Source organism: Gasterosteus aculeatus, chromosome 13 (genome assembly GCF_964276395.1).
Source record: "Gasterosteus aculeatus chromosome 13, fGasAcu3.hap1.1, whole genome shotgun sequence".
In the NCBI taxonomy this organism is placed as follows: domain Eukaryota; kingdom Metazoa; phylum Chordata; class Actinopteri; order Perciformes; family Gasterosteidae; genus Gasterosteus; species Gasterosteus aculeatus.
Window position 1 is genome coordinate 15665165 of NC_135701.1, and position 18899 is coordinate 15684063.

Here is an 18899-nt window from a genome sequence, read left to right on the forward strand (position 1 = left end):
ACAACAGGCAGATATCTGGCAGATGGGGCTGGAATCCAAGCTTTATGCAGATAAACCATCCCTGCCGAGGAACGAAGGGGATGTAGAGGAGCAGAAGTAGAAAGGAGCGGGGGGTCAACTACTCTTTTTCTGGTGAAGCAACGTTGGAATTGTTTTTCTTTAAAGGTGGAAACATGCTGGTTATTCTTGGGCATTTATAAATATAGCCGGGGAAGAATGTTTTCAAGCTGCGTTAGAAGTAAAAAAAGATAACTGCCGCACCCATTTTTACAGTATTTGTCAAAGCAAATAAAGAAGTCAATTATATTACAATGATATATTTAAATAACTTCACTGCCGACAAGTTATTAACATAAATCTCCACAAATGTTATAATCTAGAGTGAACAAGCCATTGTCAGATTACGGAATATAGGAAAATGGTTTCACCCGTGACCCAGAAGATAAAGCCTGCCAGTTTAAGCTTTATTGTTTTTGTTTTTTTATTGTTACCATCATGAATCTTTAAATGCCTTTTGAATAAAACAAATGAGCTTTAGGTTTTGCATCTGCCACGTACATACAGGATGTTATTTACACTCTTGTGGAGGAGTGCGTGCGCTTCTGCTCCCTCTCAGTTCCTCAAACCGCAGGAGCATGTCTGTCCTCTAGTGGATGACACAGGAAACAACACACACGCCATAGTTTATGAAACGTGGATTGATTCAGTTGCGATTGCAGCTACTAAAAGACCAAATATAAGTAGGGCTTGTATCCAAATGTTGATTTTGATTACTAAATAAAGCAAGCAGCAGCCACCGCTGACGATCTTTCTCTTGTCGTCAAAAGGTACCTTTTCATTGTCCGGTTACGAAACTCCAGAATATACACATTAGTCATTTTCAAAAACAACAACTCAACCAATGAGATCGGTCCTCTCGGTCCCAAAGCTGGGGGAGAAGAACTTGACATACGCCACCCACCAACTTTGTCCCCACTGTTTACATAAACTGCTGCTCATAGAGGAAGACCACAGATCAGTCTGCCGTTGAAGCAGGTGGACGCACAGGGAGACGGGAAACATGTTTTTAACGGGCCTGCTCTGCCTGCTGCTACTGCGGCCTGGCCTCGCCGCTCTGACGACTCCTCCATTGGAAGAGGTAGGTGAGGGTGGAGAGCTGAGGGTGAAGCACGGCGGCTGGTGATTGCACTGCTCGGGACTTCTGCAAAGTACATTGAACTCTTCAACTTTAAACTGTTTATCATCCTGTCAAAACTCGCCAGCCGCTGTCACAGCTGGATTTACATGGCATTCGACCCAAAAGACTAAAGCTCTAAAATAGCCTTTCGTTTTTTGGGCAACAATCATCTAAATTTAGTTACACAGGTTTTCAAACTGTAGTTTCAAAAATAACCCTTAAATGTTGTTTTAAAAGAGGCTAAAACAAACGTTTGTGTCCACTTAAAGCATTTTCATCACTCCCCCAGTCAAAGGGACGTAGTTTCATCTCCTGATGCCTCAGGTATGTCTCTCTACGGCCGGATTGTACAACAATTGTGAGACTAATACATCATGCAATGGTTGTGTTCTCTTTGTACTGTGACCACTGGGGGTTTCCCTTCTCCGCGTTCACAGTGAATCGGCGTCTGCGTCGCTGGGCCCTGATGCCCGACATAACACACCTGGAGCTGCTGGTGGTGGTCGGACCCGATGTCCAGCAGTTCCACAAGCAGGACACAGAACGATACGTCCTCACCAACCTCAACATTGTGAGGCTTTCAGTCGATAGCCGTTTCTGTGTATCTGAAATAGAAGTATGAGGGAATGTCGAGGAACCGCAGCGGGGAAGAGAACTGGAATGCTTTACTGAAGTGACTTGTTTTGAACATTTCTTATGTCGAAAGGGAAAGAAACATCGCTATTAAATCAAAGAATGTATTTAACCAACAAAAGGAAGTGGTTGACCAGAGGTCTTCTGTCCAAACCAACATTATTTTCATTTTCTATCAAAGCGATTTCTATTAAAAGAAGAAGAAAACGTCATCAGAGCAGACCAGAATTGAACAATGGGTATCGTTTTCATCTGACTTATTTTCCAACCTCCACCCAGGCCTCAGAGCTTTTGAGGGACATGGCCCTGGGGGCCAATATGAGGGTGCACCTGGTCCGCATGATCATCCTGTCGGAGCCAGAGGTAACCGGCTGGCCCTTATAAGTTCAATGAATCAAGTTCATAAGTGGATCCATTTTGGATTAGTAGCTACATATAACTACAACACGTGTGACATCAAGCGTGACCAATGACCAAATGGCCTTAAATTCAGATTCTTTATGTTTTATCATCACCATCTTTCTTTTGTTTTTGTGGTCACGCTTCCAGCCAGAGATCCAAATGTCCCCCAACATCACCTCCTCTCTCAGAAGTGTGTGCGACTGGGGCCGAAGGATAAACCCCTCCAACGACACAGACCCACTACACGCCGATCTGCTGTTGTACATTACACGGTGTGTGTTCCCTTTAGCTGGCGGCATTGCAAATGTGTTCTCTTGATATTTGATGTAATATTTGTGTGTTGTCTCCTGTCACTAATAGGTATGACCTGTTGTTGCCTGATGGGAATAACCAGGTCAGGGGTGTAGCGCAGCTGGGTGGGGCTTGCTCCAGTGAATGGAGCTGTGTGATCACGGAGGACACAGGCTTTGACCTGGGCATCACCATCACTCATGAGATTGGCCACAGGTGAAGCAGAGTCACACACATGACCATCAGGGAATCTGAAACATGTAAAAATATGTGGTTACATCACAGCTAATAAAGCAAATAACACTAGACATGGGATTTCTAAGATGTTTCATAGAGAGATGTATGTTTTCAATCAGAAAAACATACTGCAATGTATCAATTGAGTTTCCCCTTAGAGGCAATTTCTATTTCCTTTTATTTTATATAGGTGTGTTTTTAATCAGCAAATTACAGAGCCGCAAAAAAATGTCACTGCATCGTGCAATTGAATCCAGCTTTGTTGAAAGTATGTAGGATCGCTTCGAGTCCTCCACCGTAAGGTCAGTAACAGTACTGGAACCTGATTCATTTTCACCCAGTTTTGGAATCAACCATGACGGTGTAGGAAACACCTGCAGCAAGAGTGGCTTCATGATGGCCTCTGATGGCGGCTACAACAGTGTGGATCTGACCTGGTCTCCCTGCAGCAGACAGCAGCTGCTCACATTCTTCACGTGAGTCAACCAGTTATAAGTCATGAGGTTGTTTTAACTGTTTGCATCGTCACCACTTTTGTAAAGTTTATATTTGCTTCTGATGTTAAATGATTAAAACCTGTCCATTTTAAGCATAGTAACTCTCTGTATCTGCAATAGTTAGGACATGATAATGAGATGTCACTCCTGTTGCCAGTGAAGGTAAAGCTGAGTGTGTAAAGGACCTGCCTGCACTGGGCGGCTCCCTACAACACTGGAAGCCGGGTCTATACTACGGAGTCGATGACCAATGCCGTATAGCTTTTGGTAGCACTGCGAGAGCCTGCTCTTTCACCAACCCTGACCTGGTCAGTCACCCGTACTACCGCTTTGATACCAGAAGGTGGCACTTTGCATCCAAAAATACAGACCATCACCCAATATTTATTCCTCCTTTCTTTTCCATCAGCCGGCTTGTCGAGTGCTGTCCTGTCACATTAACCCTGATGATAACAGCTCCTGCAAACGCCTCCTCATCCCACTGCTGGATGGGACAGAGTGTGCACCTGACCAGGTACTGCTCTGTTACTGGTGAGCCGTTTTGGTGCAGCCATTGAACCACTGCGTCGACCATCCGAGCCTGTTTGCTCATGGGGTGCGTTCCTGTGTTCCAGTGGTGTCTGAAGGGGCGTTGCGTTTCCTCAGATGAGCTCGGCTCCTCTGTGGTGGTGCACGGCTCCTGGTCCAACTGGTCTGAGTTCTCCCCTTGCTCACGGACGTGTGGCGGGGGGGTCACTCAGCGCACGCGTAAATGCAACAACCCAAGGTGACAAGCGTCGGCCGCAGTCAGAGCTGAATATCTCTGAGTGTTATATTGACGTTCAACAGCTGAAAGATGACTGATTTTTTTTCAGACCTGCTTTTGGAGGGAATGATTGTGAGGGATCCGATATTGAGGCTGAACTTTGTCACCAGCAAGTACGTTCTGACTATTGACATTGGGCCTCCTTACAGGAGGTCAATACCATTTACTCGGTGGATCACTGTCCCCTGAATCGTCCCACTGTTTATTGTTCACTTGGAGAATTAGAGACAAAGAAGTCATTGAGCATGGGTCAGATTCAGCCACAAAGGCCTCTACAGTCTATAAAAAAAAAATAATGCTTTTCTCTATTGCAGCCATGTGAGAACACCCAGCTGGATTTTGTAGCAGAGCAGTGTTCTCAAACGGACCTCCACCCGCTCTACCTGCTGCCAAACACTGCCTCCTTCTACACCTGGATCCCTGCGATAGGCTTTGTACATGGTGGGCCTGAATAGATTTTGTCCCAGACGTAACAAAGCAAAGTATTGCTGTCTAAGATGTGTTTTTCTGTGAACTCCTCTCGTCCATCGCCAGGGGATGACCAGTGCAGGTATTTGTGCCAGTCAAAAGGAGAAAACTTCATGGTGAGCCGTGGCTCCCAGTTTGTTGATGGTACTCGCTGTGAGTCCGACAGGCCGCCTCTTTTTGGCTCCACGGCTGCTTGTCTGAGAGGGAAATGCCAGGTAAAGAAGACTTAATACACAACAAAGCAGATGTTATTTGACTCATTCAGACTTCATTTTCACAGTCAGTCAAACAGCTTTTTAAATGCACTGCTCGTCTCTGACCAGCTGTTTGGCTGCGATGGCACGCTGCACTCTGGGAAAGTGAGGGATGTGTGCGGGGTGTGTGGTGGAGATGCGTCATCCTGCAGTTTGACCTCCGACTCCTACGGTGGCGGTCAGGCCAGAGGTAGCAAACAACAATGGATAGCTATTATGAACCCATTCACTGAGAGAAAATGAATTGACTAGTATTTTGGTAATGAATTACTCACTTAGGTTACATTTTTGTCATTGATCTCTGTTTCAGAGTACACCACTTTCCTGTCTCTGCCGGTGAATGCCACGCAGGTTCATGTTGTCAACAGGGCACCTCTCTTCACTCACATGGGTGAGCGTCATCACTCTACAAGAGATTTTTACGTCAGGATTAACTGGTACTAAAAGCTGGAGTTGTTTTTGGCATTTCTGTCCCCAGCTGTAACAGTTGGGGATCGGTACGTTGTGTCTGGGATGGGCGAGATGGCACTAACAACGACCCATCCCTCCCCATTGGATGATAACCGCCTTGAGTACTCCCTCCACCTGACCCCTGACCTTTTACCAGCCATGGAGACGCTTTTTCTGCCGGGACCGCTGGCAGAGGAGATAAACGTACAGGTCAGGAGAGGAAAACATTCAATTTGAGATGATTTGATTCATTAAAAAAAAGCATTTGAAAACTCAAAAACTTTACTTTCCAATGTTATATTTTACAAAAAAAACCTAAGAAATAATACTTACTACTCATTGCACAAATAAACAACCTGTTCAATGTCTGAGGTTTTCTTTTTAAAGGTCTATCGCAAATATGGAAAAGAATATGGAGAGAAAACGAATCCAAATATTAGCTACCACTTCTATGTTCCGCTCAGTAACAGCAACTTGACAGAAAACTCACCCAAAGGAAAATGGTCTGTCTTCACAACACCCTGCTCTGTCTCCTGTGGACCAGGTAACGAACAGCTAATCACGAGTCACATTGAAAAGCACCTAAAGAAAACCTAGCAGTATAATGCATTCCATGAATAACGCAATTATAAATTCCCAGGCTGATTGCACACTATAGTCGTCGCTCTCTTGTTTTAGGTTCCAATGGGTTTTACAAATGAGACATTTGAATGATAATATGCAGCAAAGTTGACCTTTTTGAGCAAGCTTCATGCCACACTTAGCGTGTCTGTCTATTATAAGGACAGGCAGTGTCTAATATGCTGAATTCTTTTTTCATTGTTCTGATCGTACATTTTCTCAGGAGCAAATACCATTAAAATGTCAACTGAGCTGATTAACAAAAGTGTCACATACACTACAGCAAATGCATTAGTGTGAAACACTTTTAAGTCATTAAATTCCTGCCTTTCTACACAACCTCACTTTCTTAACAGGTGTGCAGAAGCAGGTTTATGTCTGTGTAGATGAAGAGAACAACAAGCATTTGGACGAACACAATTGTGAAACGCCTCCTCCACCCAAACGGCTCCCCACAACCTGTCAGCTGTCCCGCTGTCCCCCCAGGTGTGGTTCGCACTCAACACTATTTTATTTCCTTTGCTGCTCAGCAATAAAACGGTTAGACATGAATAATTGACTGCTTTGCAGCTGGGACACGGGGGCGTTTGGGCCTTGTAGCGCTTCCTGCGGTGGAGGAGAGCGAGTGCGTCCTGTACGATGTGTTCAAAGACATGGAGCCGCTGTGATGAAGGTCTCAGATACTGAATGCCCGCCTGATACGGCTCCGGATGCTGGTGAAAAATGCAACCTGCAACGCTGTCCTGCTAGGTATCAACGCTACACTGTACTGTTGATCATCACTGGTAAAAAGGTGTTTTTAAAAAAGGAGATATACAATTGTGTGTGTTTGCAGATGGCGAGTGTCAGAGCCTGGGGAGTGTGTGGCAGTGTGCGGCCCAGGAGAAGCAAAACGCAATGTGTCATGTGTCCGGCCAGAAGATGGCCGAGATGTTGAAGTGGATGAAATGTTTTGTTCCCTGGAGATCAAACCGACTGATTATGTGTCCTGTGTGGTGGATGTTTGTCCCATTGGATGGCAATTTAAGGGAGAGGTAAAGTAGAAAACGATTCAAATCTCTTTATCTTATTTCTAAAGGTGAAGGGTGTCTAAACATTGTCTTCCTTTACCAGGAACAACAGGTGCTCAAGTCTGCTGCGTCCCCGCGCTCTAAACAGGCTCCTGTGTACGTCTGGAGTCCTGTTATCAGCCAGTGCTCAAAGGCGTGTGGCAATGGTGAGTTAAAACATGGACTCACCTTCACTCAGAAACAACCTCATCAGATAAGGTCAACAGCCTGATGCTTGTGTAGGAACCCTTCAGGTGTGGTTCTCCTGTTTGGACCACCAGACCAGACTCAGGGTGACGGACATCCTCTGTGATACTTCAACCAGACCTCTTCCTCGGACTGAGACCTGCAACACAACTCCCTGCCCCCCCACGTAAAGCACCGGACATTCACGTGCAGTATTTTGATCATGAAGTGAATTTCATATTTGTCTTCAATATCTAGTCTGCTGCGTATCCATTTGAGAGCAAGAAGAAGTTGATGTCGTTTAAAAACAGAGGCAGCAGAAAAAATATCTTTTGCAACAACCAGGTGGCGCTCTAAGCAAGGAGTCTGCAGCGTAACATGTGGAGGAGGGGTGGCCAACAGGGTGCTGTACTGTGCTATGGAAACAGACGGAGAGGAGGAGGTGGTGGTGGAGGATTCAGGGTGCAATGAGTTTCCCAGACCCACACCAGTGGTTGCATGTAACAACCACAGCTGCCCAGCAAGGTGATTCGCACTCAAACACACACGTCTGATGTGCATTTTTTTGTTTTGTTGCAAAAGGCAAAATTATTTAAATACCATCGTTCATCCAGGTGGACGGTAGTCAGCTCGTCGGCCTGCTCAGCGTCCTGTGATCTGGGTGTAGCTCAGAGGACTGTGTCTTGTGTGCAATTTTTTCATGGCAAGGAGAGTGTGGTGCCGGAGGAGAGCTGCCATGCAGCAGTGAAGCCGGCCAACGCAGGGCCCTGCCTGGTGCAGGTCTGCACCTTCAGATGGGACGTGAAACCATGGAGCCAGGTAACGGATTGTGAAGATTAAACCCCAGAGGAAACAATTCAAATCAGTTGATCAATCATCAAGTCAGTTGAAAGAAAATGGATGGACAACTTTGGTGATAATTTATTAATCTAAATCATGTTTCAAACAGAAATCCCAACTGGTTTTATATACACATTTTATACCGAATACAATGTATCTTTAACCATGACTCATTAATCAAAAAAATAAATGTCCCTTTTTAAAGGACCAGGTCAGACTTTTCAAACTAGTCTGCACCTCAACTGAACACAACCACGCAATGATATTGCAAAAACACAAAATTATTTTCACATTGCATGGAAATAACTCATAATAACAAAATCATTTTCTCTCTGGATTTGTCAAAAAAACATCAACATCCACTTACTGCTCCTATTGTTCGCATTAATGTTCATTGGTAATTGTGATATCTTTCTAATCCAGTGTTCAGTACCGTGTGGATACGGGATCCAGTCCAGAGCCGTGTCCTGCGTGGGCCCCTCTAAGCCGGGGCCCCTCAGCCCTCTGTTTTGTATGCACATGCCTAAACCCATAACCATCCAGGGATGCTATTTGGGCGGGTGCCTTCTGTCCACCTCAGACGCCCCGCAAGTTACATCACAGCACCCCTCGGATCGTCTTTCTCCAACGGATCCGGTCCTCGCTCCACAGGCCACGACTACAACCGTCCCCACACCTAAACCCAGTCAGTGCGCATAAACAAGCCATTCTCAAGGCAGCACTGCAGGATTCTCATTGTTGTTTGAATCTGACCAGGTGCATGTGGACAGCTGCTCCTAGAGGAATCGGGCACGGTGCATTTGAAAGACGTGATCGGCCGCTGCACAGTATCCATAGGTCGACCCCTCGATGAGGTCATTCACATCAGAGTGGAATCTGGCTCTTTGAACTGCATGAAAAGTATGTTTTATCTGATAGGAAAGGATGATATTGCCAATTGTGTGACTTTTGCTCTCAAATGAATGCATGTCTCTTTGTTGAAATGTGTTCCTGCAGAGGAGTTTGTTGTATTTTTTGACCGACTGGCGTTTGTGAGGAAGTGCGAGCAGGTAGTGGGGAGTGAACTGACAACCAGAACCAACGTCCTGCTGGTGCGGCAAAAATTGCTCACCCCTGGAAACGGGGTGGTGTTAACCTACAACTCACAGAAAAACCCCAAGAAGAACCACCATCAGGGTAGGAGCCCATGTGTGTTCAGCACGAAGACGGGAGGCTTTTTGTCAGGCCGCCAGTCAATTCAGCTTTTTGTAATTAATGGAAATTGCATTGCATTCGACTTCACAGTGTTCATAATGCTTTGTTGAAATGAAATGCACTGTTCCTCTGCTCCACAGATTGTGACATTCAGTTGTTCTCTCCAAATGGTGTCTTTGAGAATCCAACAACGCCCAACACTAACCACACCTGCCGAGTGCTCATCAACGCCCCCCCGTCAGTCAAGATCAGAATCCAAGCTCTACACATCGGCTCAGTATCCAACGCCACCATCGCCCAGGCAACATACATCATGGTGCGGACATGTTTTGTTTGCTATTGTTTCACAATTGTTTGTTTTTATGTTATGGTATAATAACAAATGCAATATTGTTCTTTGTGTCGCTCAGATCCGGGACATGAATGTCTTAACGACCAATGTGTTTAAGGGCCGACAGCTGTTCCAGTGGCAGTCCTCTGGAAACATGGCTGAGATTGAATTTCACGGAGGCCACCTGCATTCGAAGGGGAGCTTCAGAGCCAAATATTCCTTTATTCTTATTTGATACTCAATATTTTACATTGAGTTTGGAAATTTACATTCAACATGTCTTTAGTCTACAATACTCACATTTCTTTAACAAACATTGACATATACTTTGTTAATGGACAGACATTCTCTTCTTTGGTTATGGGGTGATTATTTGAACCAAAATAAATAATAAATAACCCAACAAACCAAATCTCTCAAAATATTTAAGTCAAGCAAGGGCAGTATTATTTTGAATACTGCATCAGGGGCTTCTAGAGTATTAATATATTATAACAGTATAATAAAGAAATTATGTAATTTTAAAATTTGATAAAACACACAACGTATCAAAATATAGAATTTCCAAAAAACAATTGAATCTCATCCCAAAAACGGTCACATATTGCACTTCCCCCAACCCTTTGATAACAAGTCCCCCCCCCCCCCCCCCCCCCTCGGCTCCAGCACACACGGTGCGTCCGCGACCGGTTCCCCTGCAGCTCCCGCGCAGCCCACCAGGACCAAAAGCACTATGCCGAGCTCCGGTGTGGCGTCACTGCTTCACCATGGCTGTGTCTTCCAGGAGAGCTCTCATGTCCAACAGAGCGTCCTCCACAGCCCGGGAGAACTTGGCCGCGTTCGTCTCCTCGCAGCTGTTGAAGGCCGTGATGGCTATGTTGATGTGCTCATCCATGGGATTGTAACACACTCCGTAGCCATCTGGCACCATCGGACCGAAGGACATCACACAGTCTGTCTTGGAGCCGACCTGGACTCGGAGACGGGAGAGATGATGTAAACAAACACACAACGACAAACAATGGTAATAATAGACTGTTGGTTTTGTGAGGCACAGGTGTACCTGGCTGGTGGACAGATTATAATGCTGAGCCACAGCAAAGGAGGTGTCCATGAATATCTCGGGCATGGAGGTCAGCTCGACAATGCTCAGCATCTTCAGTCCGAGGAGGTGTCTGTCTATCGCTTGTCCATGAATTGCCTGAAATAGAGTTAAATGTGTGCCGCTGTCATTCATCAGATGTTGTGTCAATAAAGTACAATTTTGCTGGTGAACTCAAACCCTCACATTGTACGTGTTCTCCTTGTGTGTCTGAACAGCCGCCTGCAGGAGCGCCAGCCTCTCTGTGTTCTGTGGACAGAGTTTTCTGTTCAGTCAGACGGCTTTTTGTTGAATGAATTTATTTTGAATTCTGGTGGTTCTACAGTACCTGTTTAGCTGGGTCTTGCATTGCCTGGACAAATTTAAACGAGCCGGTAGTAGTTGCACGGATTGAATCTGTTCGCCCGTATTTAAACATTCGTAACGATGCGCTCTCGTAGGTAGAGCAGCAAATATTATACATCCTGGGATTCAAAAACATGACACACAATGTATGCAATACAGTTAAAAGGGACGTATAGTGTTTGTTTTCTGGTCAATTCCTGTATGTTGGGTTTCTAGAACATGTTTACATGCCTTAAATTGTCCTCACAGACTAGCGAGAAAAATATTTTTCTTCAGTTATTTCTAAAGCAAAGGGTGGAGAAACTCATTAAGAGTGTTATTCTGTGTTTTCTAATGAGAATAAGATGGGAAGGAAAATCTGAATGGCTTATGGAAATCACATGTTTTTTCTGAACTAGCCCACAAACAACGGGCTGTTTTATATTGTATTAAAACAACCCAGTTATTATATTAATAAAAACCCAGTATCTATTTCACGGATATAAGCGTGAGCACAAGGCCTGAAGTGCATTTTTCACGCTATGTCCCTTTAATGTCCATGTCTGGCATCATTTAAAAAAGGATTCAGCAACTATGAAAAAGGACTTACCTGAAGTAGGCCAGTTGAAGAGCCATTTGCACAAAGCCGTCTGGACTAAGGTTATGTTGTTGTGGCAATTTTCTTCCAAAATCAGAAAACATAAGCACCTTCACATCTAAGTCATGAACCATTCTGATGAAACAAGGAAAAGGAGTGAGTTAATCAAAATGGCATGACATCAACGATGAGACAATAACAAGCAATCATAACTTTGTTTACATACATGTTCATATTTTGTTTAGCTCTCTCAATGTCTCTCTTGACCTCAGGTGTGATGTTAAAACGCAGTTTCATAGGCATGGGCAGGGGGACCATAGGAGTGCGAACTATTTCAGTTCTCGACCTGTTGCGAATACATGAAACATTTAGTCTTTTTTGAGTAAGAAGTAACGCTGATCTAGGAATTGAACAAAACTTACATGCACCCAACCACAAAATCGATGAGAAACACAATGGGTGGACCCTCAGCAGGCGCATGTTCATACACTAGTCCACTCGTGCCGTCTTCACCAACAATGAACTGAAGAGGATCGACAAGCACAGATGAGATCCTCCACCGTCACCACGCTGCGGTTGATGGTTTTCTATGTGAAGCGATTCGTCTCACACTAACCTGCAACGTCTTGTCGAACCAGCGGTTGCCGCTGTTCCAGCGAGCTCCTCCTCCATGCAGCATCTGTGCCGCCACGCGGCTCCAATACAGCTCGTCTGACGTGCGCGGCATCGGGGCGTCCAGACAAACTGTGAAGATGCTTTTCTGGATGGCGCGGACTGACTCCTTATTCGTCTTGTCTGAGGAGGAATGATGAACATTTTTCCACAACGTGTTTTTTTTTTTTTTTCAAATGTTCCATGACATGATTTCTTCTAAAAAAAAAATAATGACCCTATTGATACGCCTAGTTTTGGCACAGGATCTGGAAGTTTTTGGGTAGTGCTCTGCTTACCCTTTATCAAATTGTTGTAGGCTTTTCCCCAGGTGTTGCGGTGCTGGGATGTGAGGATGCCAATAGGCTCCTTGTTGGTCTGCAAGGAGGAGTTCCAGATCTTCTCCAACTGCATGTAAATCTGGTCTACGGTCAGCGGGGTGCCATCGCTGTGGTACACATCCAAGACAAAGAACTGTGGGAGGGGGCGGGGGGGGGGGGGGGGGACCAGGTTACGTTAATTCAGACAAAGATCAGTTATACTGACATTACAAAAGGATAAGAACAACAGCATCATCTACAATACCTGGAAGTTGTGGACCACAGTGATATGAGTGACGGGTGTTGTCCCCATGGTGTGATTAACCACAGTGTCTCTCTTTGGACCAGGGACACGACAGGACGACAGGATCTGGTAATACTGGTCCATACACAGCGGCTTCCCACTCAGGTACTCTATAGGCAGGGTATCACTAGGACACAGCACCTCTTATTACACCAACTGAACGTTGTAGTGATGAGGAGCAGTCTGATATTTACGTTACTTTCAGGCAAACTCACGTGTCAATCATTTTTTTAAACTCCAAAACTCCTGCAATCAGCTTGGCAGCAAACCTGCACAGAAGACGTCGTTGTGTCAACGACGAACATGTGGAGAGTCTGAACATCAATTCTGAACAGTTCATAGCTCTGAATGGAAAGTAAACGTCATTCCATTTCACCTCGTAGTGCCACTGGCTGACAAGTTGTGAGCCTACAGTACCTGGCTTATCTTAAACTCTGCCATTGGCTTCACGCGAGTATTTCTCTCTGGGCCCACCATGTCCATGTCATATCCCATAGGTCACGGAAGACAAAAACAGCTGACCAATGCTGTGAGTGGCTGTCGGGCTTTTAATAGCCCCGCATGTGGAGGGAAACCTGCACAAAGGTCGGCTTGAAACTCTAGTTTCATGTGGGCTTTTACGCCGCACTCCATCGCAATGTAAATCATTTTCAGAAAAACAACACCACGATTGTGCGAAGCATAAGAACATTTTATTTGTTTCGTTGTAAAAAAAAAAACGCTTTGCTACCGAGGTTTTACAGCGGATCCCGGTTTCTCACCTCATCTGTCCTTGACGATCATGGAAGTGCATGCGAGGCAGGACTACCCCAGGGCTGGTGTAGACCGCCACCGGCATGCGGCAGTCTAGATAGGCCGTCTGCATCCACCATTCTGACAACTGAAAAAGCAGTAGCCAGAAAGTAGGGTACAAAATGCTTCTGTATGGCTCTCCACTGCTTATTTAGGCTGCATACAAACATAAAGATGTCTCATACACTAAGATATATAGTGGATATACTCCCGGATATCTACCCAGTTGTCTGTCTTGCGCGCCCGCCGCTCCAGGCCTTTCTGCAGCCTTTCCCCGACACCACCTGTGAGGAACTCCTTCACCAGCTTCCGGGTGTATTCCAGCTCCTCCTCGCTGACGATAGGCTCCAGAGCAGCCAGGTATCGCTCACATGTCTGCTTCAAGGGTGGCACCGGCAGTTTTGGTAATCCCTCCTGGTGCACCAGGGACCTCTCGGGGATCTGTGTCACGGGTCTGACCAGGCGACTTGGCTTCACCATGCCGGGCCGCAGCTGGAAGACACAGAATCGATTAGCACAAACGCTCCTCTTCCATCTTCCGCCATCGTCACAACTGCTCTTTGTTCGAATATGTCTGCATGACCACTTGGCCATGCTGCAGAGTTGCAGCCCTGATGTGAAGTGTGCAGGGATCATCTCTCAGGCAAGAATTGGACCGAATAGTTGACCGATCGTGCCTCACAAATCCAGGTGTCGACATGTTGTAAAATATTAAGTGCATGCAATGTAAGCCGCAAATAGTAAATGACTCGATGCTTTCAGGTTAGAACAGGATTAAGTGTTGCGAACAACATCTCGTCTAATTTAAAAGGCATATCGTTCGCAGGGAGGTGATTTCAACAGTGAAAGCTGACACCAAAACATCGGCGTGTTAGCAGCCAAACTTCTTCTTTGGACTCAGTGGTGTCAGCTCAGTCTATAAATAGAATATTGACACAGTTGAACCTTTTGAAATGTTAGTAAATCAAAAGAGCAACAATGTTGCTTACCCGTTCTGATATATTAATGATAAGATGATACAATTTATAGAAGGGTTTTTATGTATTAACGCTAAAAAACAGTGGGAATACCAAGGAATTCAGAAAATGAATAATATAAATTAGTGGCGTCGTTTTAATCTGTGCTAAACCTCCGGGCACGTAATACAGAGCTTCCGGTGGACGCTTTCAAAATAAAAACGGTCTGCACAGCGTGTGTTGCAGTGTTGTTGTGTAGAGAAGAACAAGAGAGTGGGGATACTGAGGTTGCCTCTGTCGCAAATAAAACACATGCCGGCATACGCCACAGGTCCAGGTAACGTTATGCTATCAGCTAACGTTGAGCTAGGCTAACGTTATGCATATGAGCTAACGTGTCATTGCGCGGCTGCTAACTAACGTGAACTAACTGACGGTCTAAATCGACACTATTCCACCACAAATATACATGAGCCGTGAGTTTTATATCTTATCTTTCATGTGTTATTTTGACGTTAGTGCTGTGTTGTTGACAGCGCCCCACCCCTCCTGCCACCCCGTCTCCTGCCGTAACAACAACCGTAATAACGCCTCCGCGTTCACTTGACGCGCACTTTAAAATACACGTTAAAAAAAGCAGTGGACTCACCGCGGCCTTTACAAAAACACCGAACATCTGCTCAACCGGACGCGTTAAAGTCTTTGGCTGTCCCGGGAATATAGCTGGGAGACCCTCGGGCAGTCATGTCTCAAGGACAAGCCCGTGTATGTGTGTGTCTCTCAGAGACCCGCCCCCCCTCCCCCTCTGCCCCCCCGAGCAGAGACAACTGAGAGACAACTGCGAACTCTCCACTAAAAACACCGCGCTTCCATCTGCAGGTGGAGTTGGGTGACATGCGGGCCTGCCGGTTTCCAAGTAGTGGACTCAAAATATCCGAGCTGCCTTCTTTCATCAATGTTTTTATTTCATTAGAAGAAGAAAAACGGCCGAATGGATTCAAGCGTTTCTTAATTATCATCCATATCAATATTCTAGTTATCAATGCCTTGTTTTATAGCTCTCTGATATCCCACAAGACCTGCGAAATGATCGCAATGGAGGAAAAAAACACCCAAGGTCATTGTAACCCTAAGCCCCGTGCATGTGTGTCTCTATCATAAACCCACTCTTGCACACACGAAATAAGTGCTTGTTGCATCAGGAGTGGAGGTTGTGATTTAAAGGCAATACATCAGTGTTTCTTTTTAAATGATGTTAGTTTTATTGATTAATAAAGGCAGGCCCTGAAATGAATAATACATTTACAGAATGATATTCTGCGTTGAGATGCTGCACGAGGCTGCACAGATCTTTAATGGCCACGTGGTGGAGCTCGTCCAACGTCTTTGCACAGAAACAGCAAGTTAAAGTCATTTCTTTGGGAAAGGAGCTGCGAACCAAAGACGGGCCCCAGTTCTCCCAAACGAAACACAGGAAAATAACGTTTAAATGAAAAGGTACAATTAATGTTTACCGTGTGAAGGAAGCATACCAACAGGCACGACAGATGTTACTATTCAAAAGTGATCCAAAATGAACACGTTTGCTCTGTAATATCACATTTCATCAAAATAACAGAGGAGATGGGGAATTACAGTCGTGTCATGGTTTATTTGAAAGCAATAACATGAAACAATACAAAGACAAACAATCATACAAATCAAAATGCTTCAATTGCTCTGGTCCATCCACTGCCGGATAACAGTGTGTGTTTTAAACAAATTGTTTGAGCGGCGAATATTTGCTCAAGGTCCGTTTGCTGCCAACTCACAAACTCGGATAGTCCACCTGAACCCAACACTGAGATCAGGTTGGAGATGTTTGTGCTGTCCAACTGTTCCGAGTCCGAATATAAATCATCCTCCGTCCTCATCCTTTTGCAAGGCAGTGGCCCAAAGTCTGGCAAATAAAACTCTGGATCAACAATATGATAACTTGTGTCCATCTTTCGCTTTTTAGCGTAGCACTGCGCGCCCTGCGGCTGTTTAGGCTGCGCGCAACAGTCTGAGTGGAAGTACCCATTCGTGACAGTAGTCACCACATGCGTGTCCAAGTCCAGGACAGTCTTTTGGTTGGCTTGCAGGTTTGGGATAGGTAACTCCCAGGAGGACTTGTCTGCACAACTCCAACAGGCTTCCGAAACCATGAGGTCCGAGTCGCTCGCCGAAAGCATTGCGCAGGCCGATGCGTCTTGGTGCGCCACTTCTGCAGGGTGGCCGTTGGGCTGGTGCGCTCCGCATTGCCAAGTGTCCGACTCAACCCCAGTAAAGTTGCAGTAGAAGTCATCGGCCAACTCCGTTAAGCTCCCGGTCAATTCGAAATAGTCTTGCCTTTGGCGGACTGTCGCCACATCCTCGTATTGGTGCGTCCTTTGCGTTTGCGACAAGTTTTTGCTCATATAAAACTGCCTGGCGTTTCTCAGTACGTACGTTACCAGTAAGTTCTTGTGGAGCTTGATGCCTCCTCTCTGCGTCCTGGAGCTTTGGATTTTCCTCAAAGAAATGGAGATCAGATTCTGTGCGTCAAATGCACACTCCATCCTCAACAGGGCCAGCCGTTCTTTTTCTCTCGGTCTCTCAAAGAGGTTGTTTCTTCACTGAAGAAATATGCCTTTAGTTGAGATTCCTACTCGATTCGGGTAGACTGTGTCCATAGCGCTCCATGTCTTCCCAGTAAGGGCATGGATTTGCAACTCTCATCTTTCCTTGCCACGCCCTCGGAGCGACATTGTCCAATGGGAGGGAGGCGGTGCTTCTGTTATACGCAAATATCACTACTAGCCTCATTGAGAATGCACGTAGGAGCAGGCATGCTGCATTTCACTAAACGCGTTCTGGGCTTCTCAGTGCAGACGAAAATTTCCACAATTATTGTCCATGTAGATGACTATAGTTGAATACAATTGGAAAGAATAAGAACACATTGGTAACTATGGCAGAATATTATAGAATAGAAAGAAATGGGTAATGAACTAACAAAAAGAACATACGGAGTAATAGAACAAATAGGACCTGAATATACAATAGTAAAGAGTTATAGTACACTATAGAATCCAACATATTACAAACAGAGGAGTCAGACCGAGATGAACAAAGCTGTTCGAAGTGGTAATATAATGTAAGAGGGAAAGCAAAGACGTAGAATAAAGTAGTTTGAACAGAATAACAAAATATAATGAAATACCATTGGGAGTTATACAACAGAAGAACATACTAGCGTATAATGAGATATCATTAAATACTAGAAAAGGCATTTCCTGCTGAAAATGCGTTGGAATGCAAAAAGCTGAAAGCTGCACTGAATATTTGAAAATAGCTGAAAATACAGAAAGTTGAAGGGAATTTGAATACATTTGCTGAAATGACAGATATTTGAAAAGCTGAAATGAATTTGAAATTGCTGAAAATACAGAAATGGGAGAAGCTGAAAGGAATTTCAATAGATTTGCTGAAAAAGCAGAAATGAAAACAGCTGAAATAAATTTGAAATATTGCAAAAAAATACAGAAATGAATATTAAAAAATTGCTGTTGATAGAGGCATAAGAATAGCTGAAATTATTTTAAAGAACTGCTGAAAATACAGGAAGTGGGGAAGCTGAATTTCAATAGATTTTCTAAAAACAGAAGTTGCAGGAGCTTAAATTTGTTTAAAATTGTTTGTAGTAATATTAGTAGTAGTATTAGTTATAATTGTGGTATTAGTAGTACTAGCAGTATAAGCAGTAATAGTAGGTTTAGTATCAATAGCAGTAGAAACAGCTGGAATACTATTAGCCATAGTAGTATTTGTAATAACATTAGTAGTAGTTGTAGTATTAATAGCAGTAGAAATACTAGTAGTATGGTAGTAGAAGTATCAGTTTTAGTGTAGAAGTACTAGTAATATTCGTAGTGGTTGTAGTAGTATTTGAAAGAGCAATACGTATTTCAACGAAACCGCTTCATGGTTAAGGTACAGATAATCATTGAGGCTTTTAGTTTGTAATGATGGAATTGGGTGAGGGGGGGTTGGAAGACAGAATGTTTGTTATTCAAACTAAGAAGTTTTTAATTAATAGGCCTCATCACAAACATTACAGTAAAAATTCCCTCCATGGGGCTTTTATTTTGAAATTATTGGATTGGGTGGGGTGGGGGGGTGTAGATAGAGGGAGGGAGGGTGAGAGGGTGAGGAAGGGAGGGGTGGTGAGGAAGAGATAGAGGGAGAGAGAGAGGAGGAGAAATAGACAGACATACTGACTGACTGAGTGATAAACAGTGAGAAGAGGTCAGGGTGGAGGGGGGAGGGGGGGCGAGTGTCTTTATCATATTGGTCTGTTGACAGAAAGCATAGCTGCGTCATGTGACTCCACTAATCAGGTCATATAAGCAGCTGT

The 18899-nt window shown here is 44.7% G+C and overlaps 3 protein-coding genes across 3 annotated transcripts; 1 reads left to right on the forward strand and 2 right to left on the reverse strand.

Moving 5' to 3' along the window:
- Positions 1-951: 951 nt before the first annotated feature.
- Positions 952-10716, forward strand: adamts13 (ADAM metallopeptidase with thrombospondin type 1 motif, 13). Its single transcript, XM_040195756.2, has 29 exons — positions 952-1138; positions 1447-1501; positions 1615-1748; positions 2090-2173; positions 2360-2484; positions 2573-2719; positions 3082-3216; positions 3395-3545; positions 3647-3751; positions 3852-4003; positions 4092-4155; positions 4357-4483; positions 4577-4725; positions 4834-4954; positions 5075-5155; positions 5243-5424; positions 5602-5758; positions 6192-6321; positions 6406-6585; positions 6671-6869; positions 6949-7051; positions 7128-7257; positions 7416-7595; positions 7685-7889; positions 8334-8595; positions 8667-8810; positions 8907-9086; positions 9245-9420; positions 9515-10716. Exons 1-29 carry the CDS (start codon positions 1061-1063, stop codon positions 9668-9670), a joined length of 4092 nt encoding a protein of 1363 aa, XP_040051690.2. The 5' UTR covers positions 952-1060; the 3' UTR covers positions 9671-10716.
- On the reverse strand, positions 9625-15400 carry LOC120830830 (carnitine O-acetyltransferase). Its single transcript, XM_040195757.2, has 14 exons — positions 15132-15400; positions 13749-14018; positions 13496-13614; positions 12950-13003; positions 12696-12861; positions 12410-12584; positions 12076-12254; positions 11882-11982; positions 11686-11805; positions 11472-11594; positions 10866-11001; positions 10724-10786; positions 10499-10636; positions 9625-10405 (listed from the first exon to the last, which is right to left on the reverse strand). Exons 1-14 carry the CDS (start codon positions 15156-15158, stop codon positions 10190-10192), a joined length of 1887 nt encoding a protein of 628 aa, XP_040051691.1. The 5' UTR covers positions 15159-15400; the 3' UTR covers positions 9625-10189.
- Positions 15401-15720: 320 nt separating this feature from the next.
- Positions 15721-17202, reverse strand: LOC120830831 (immediate early response gene 5-like protein). Its single transcript, XM_040195759.2, has one exon. It carries the CDS (start codon positions 17059-17061, stop codon positions 16183-16185), a length of 879 nt encoding a protein of 292 aa, XP_040051693.2. The 5' UTR covers positions 17062-17202; the 3' UTR covers positions 15721-16182.
- Positions 17203-18899: the final 1697 nt, after the last annotated feature.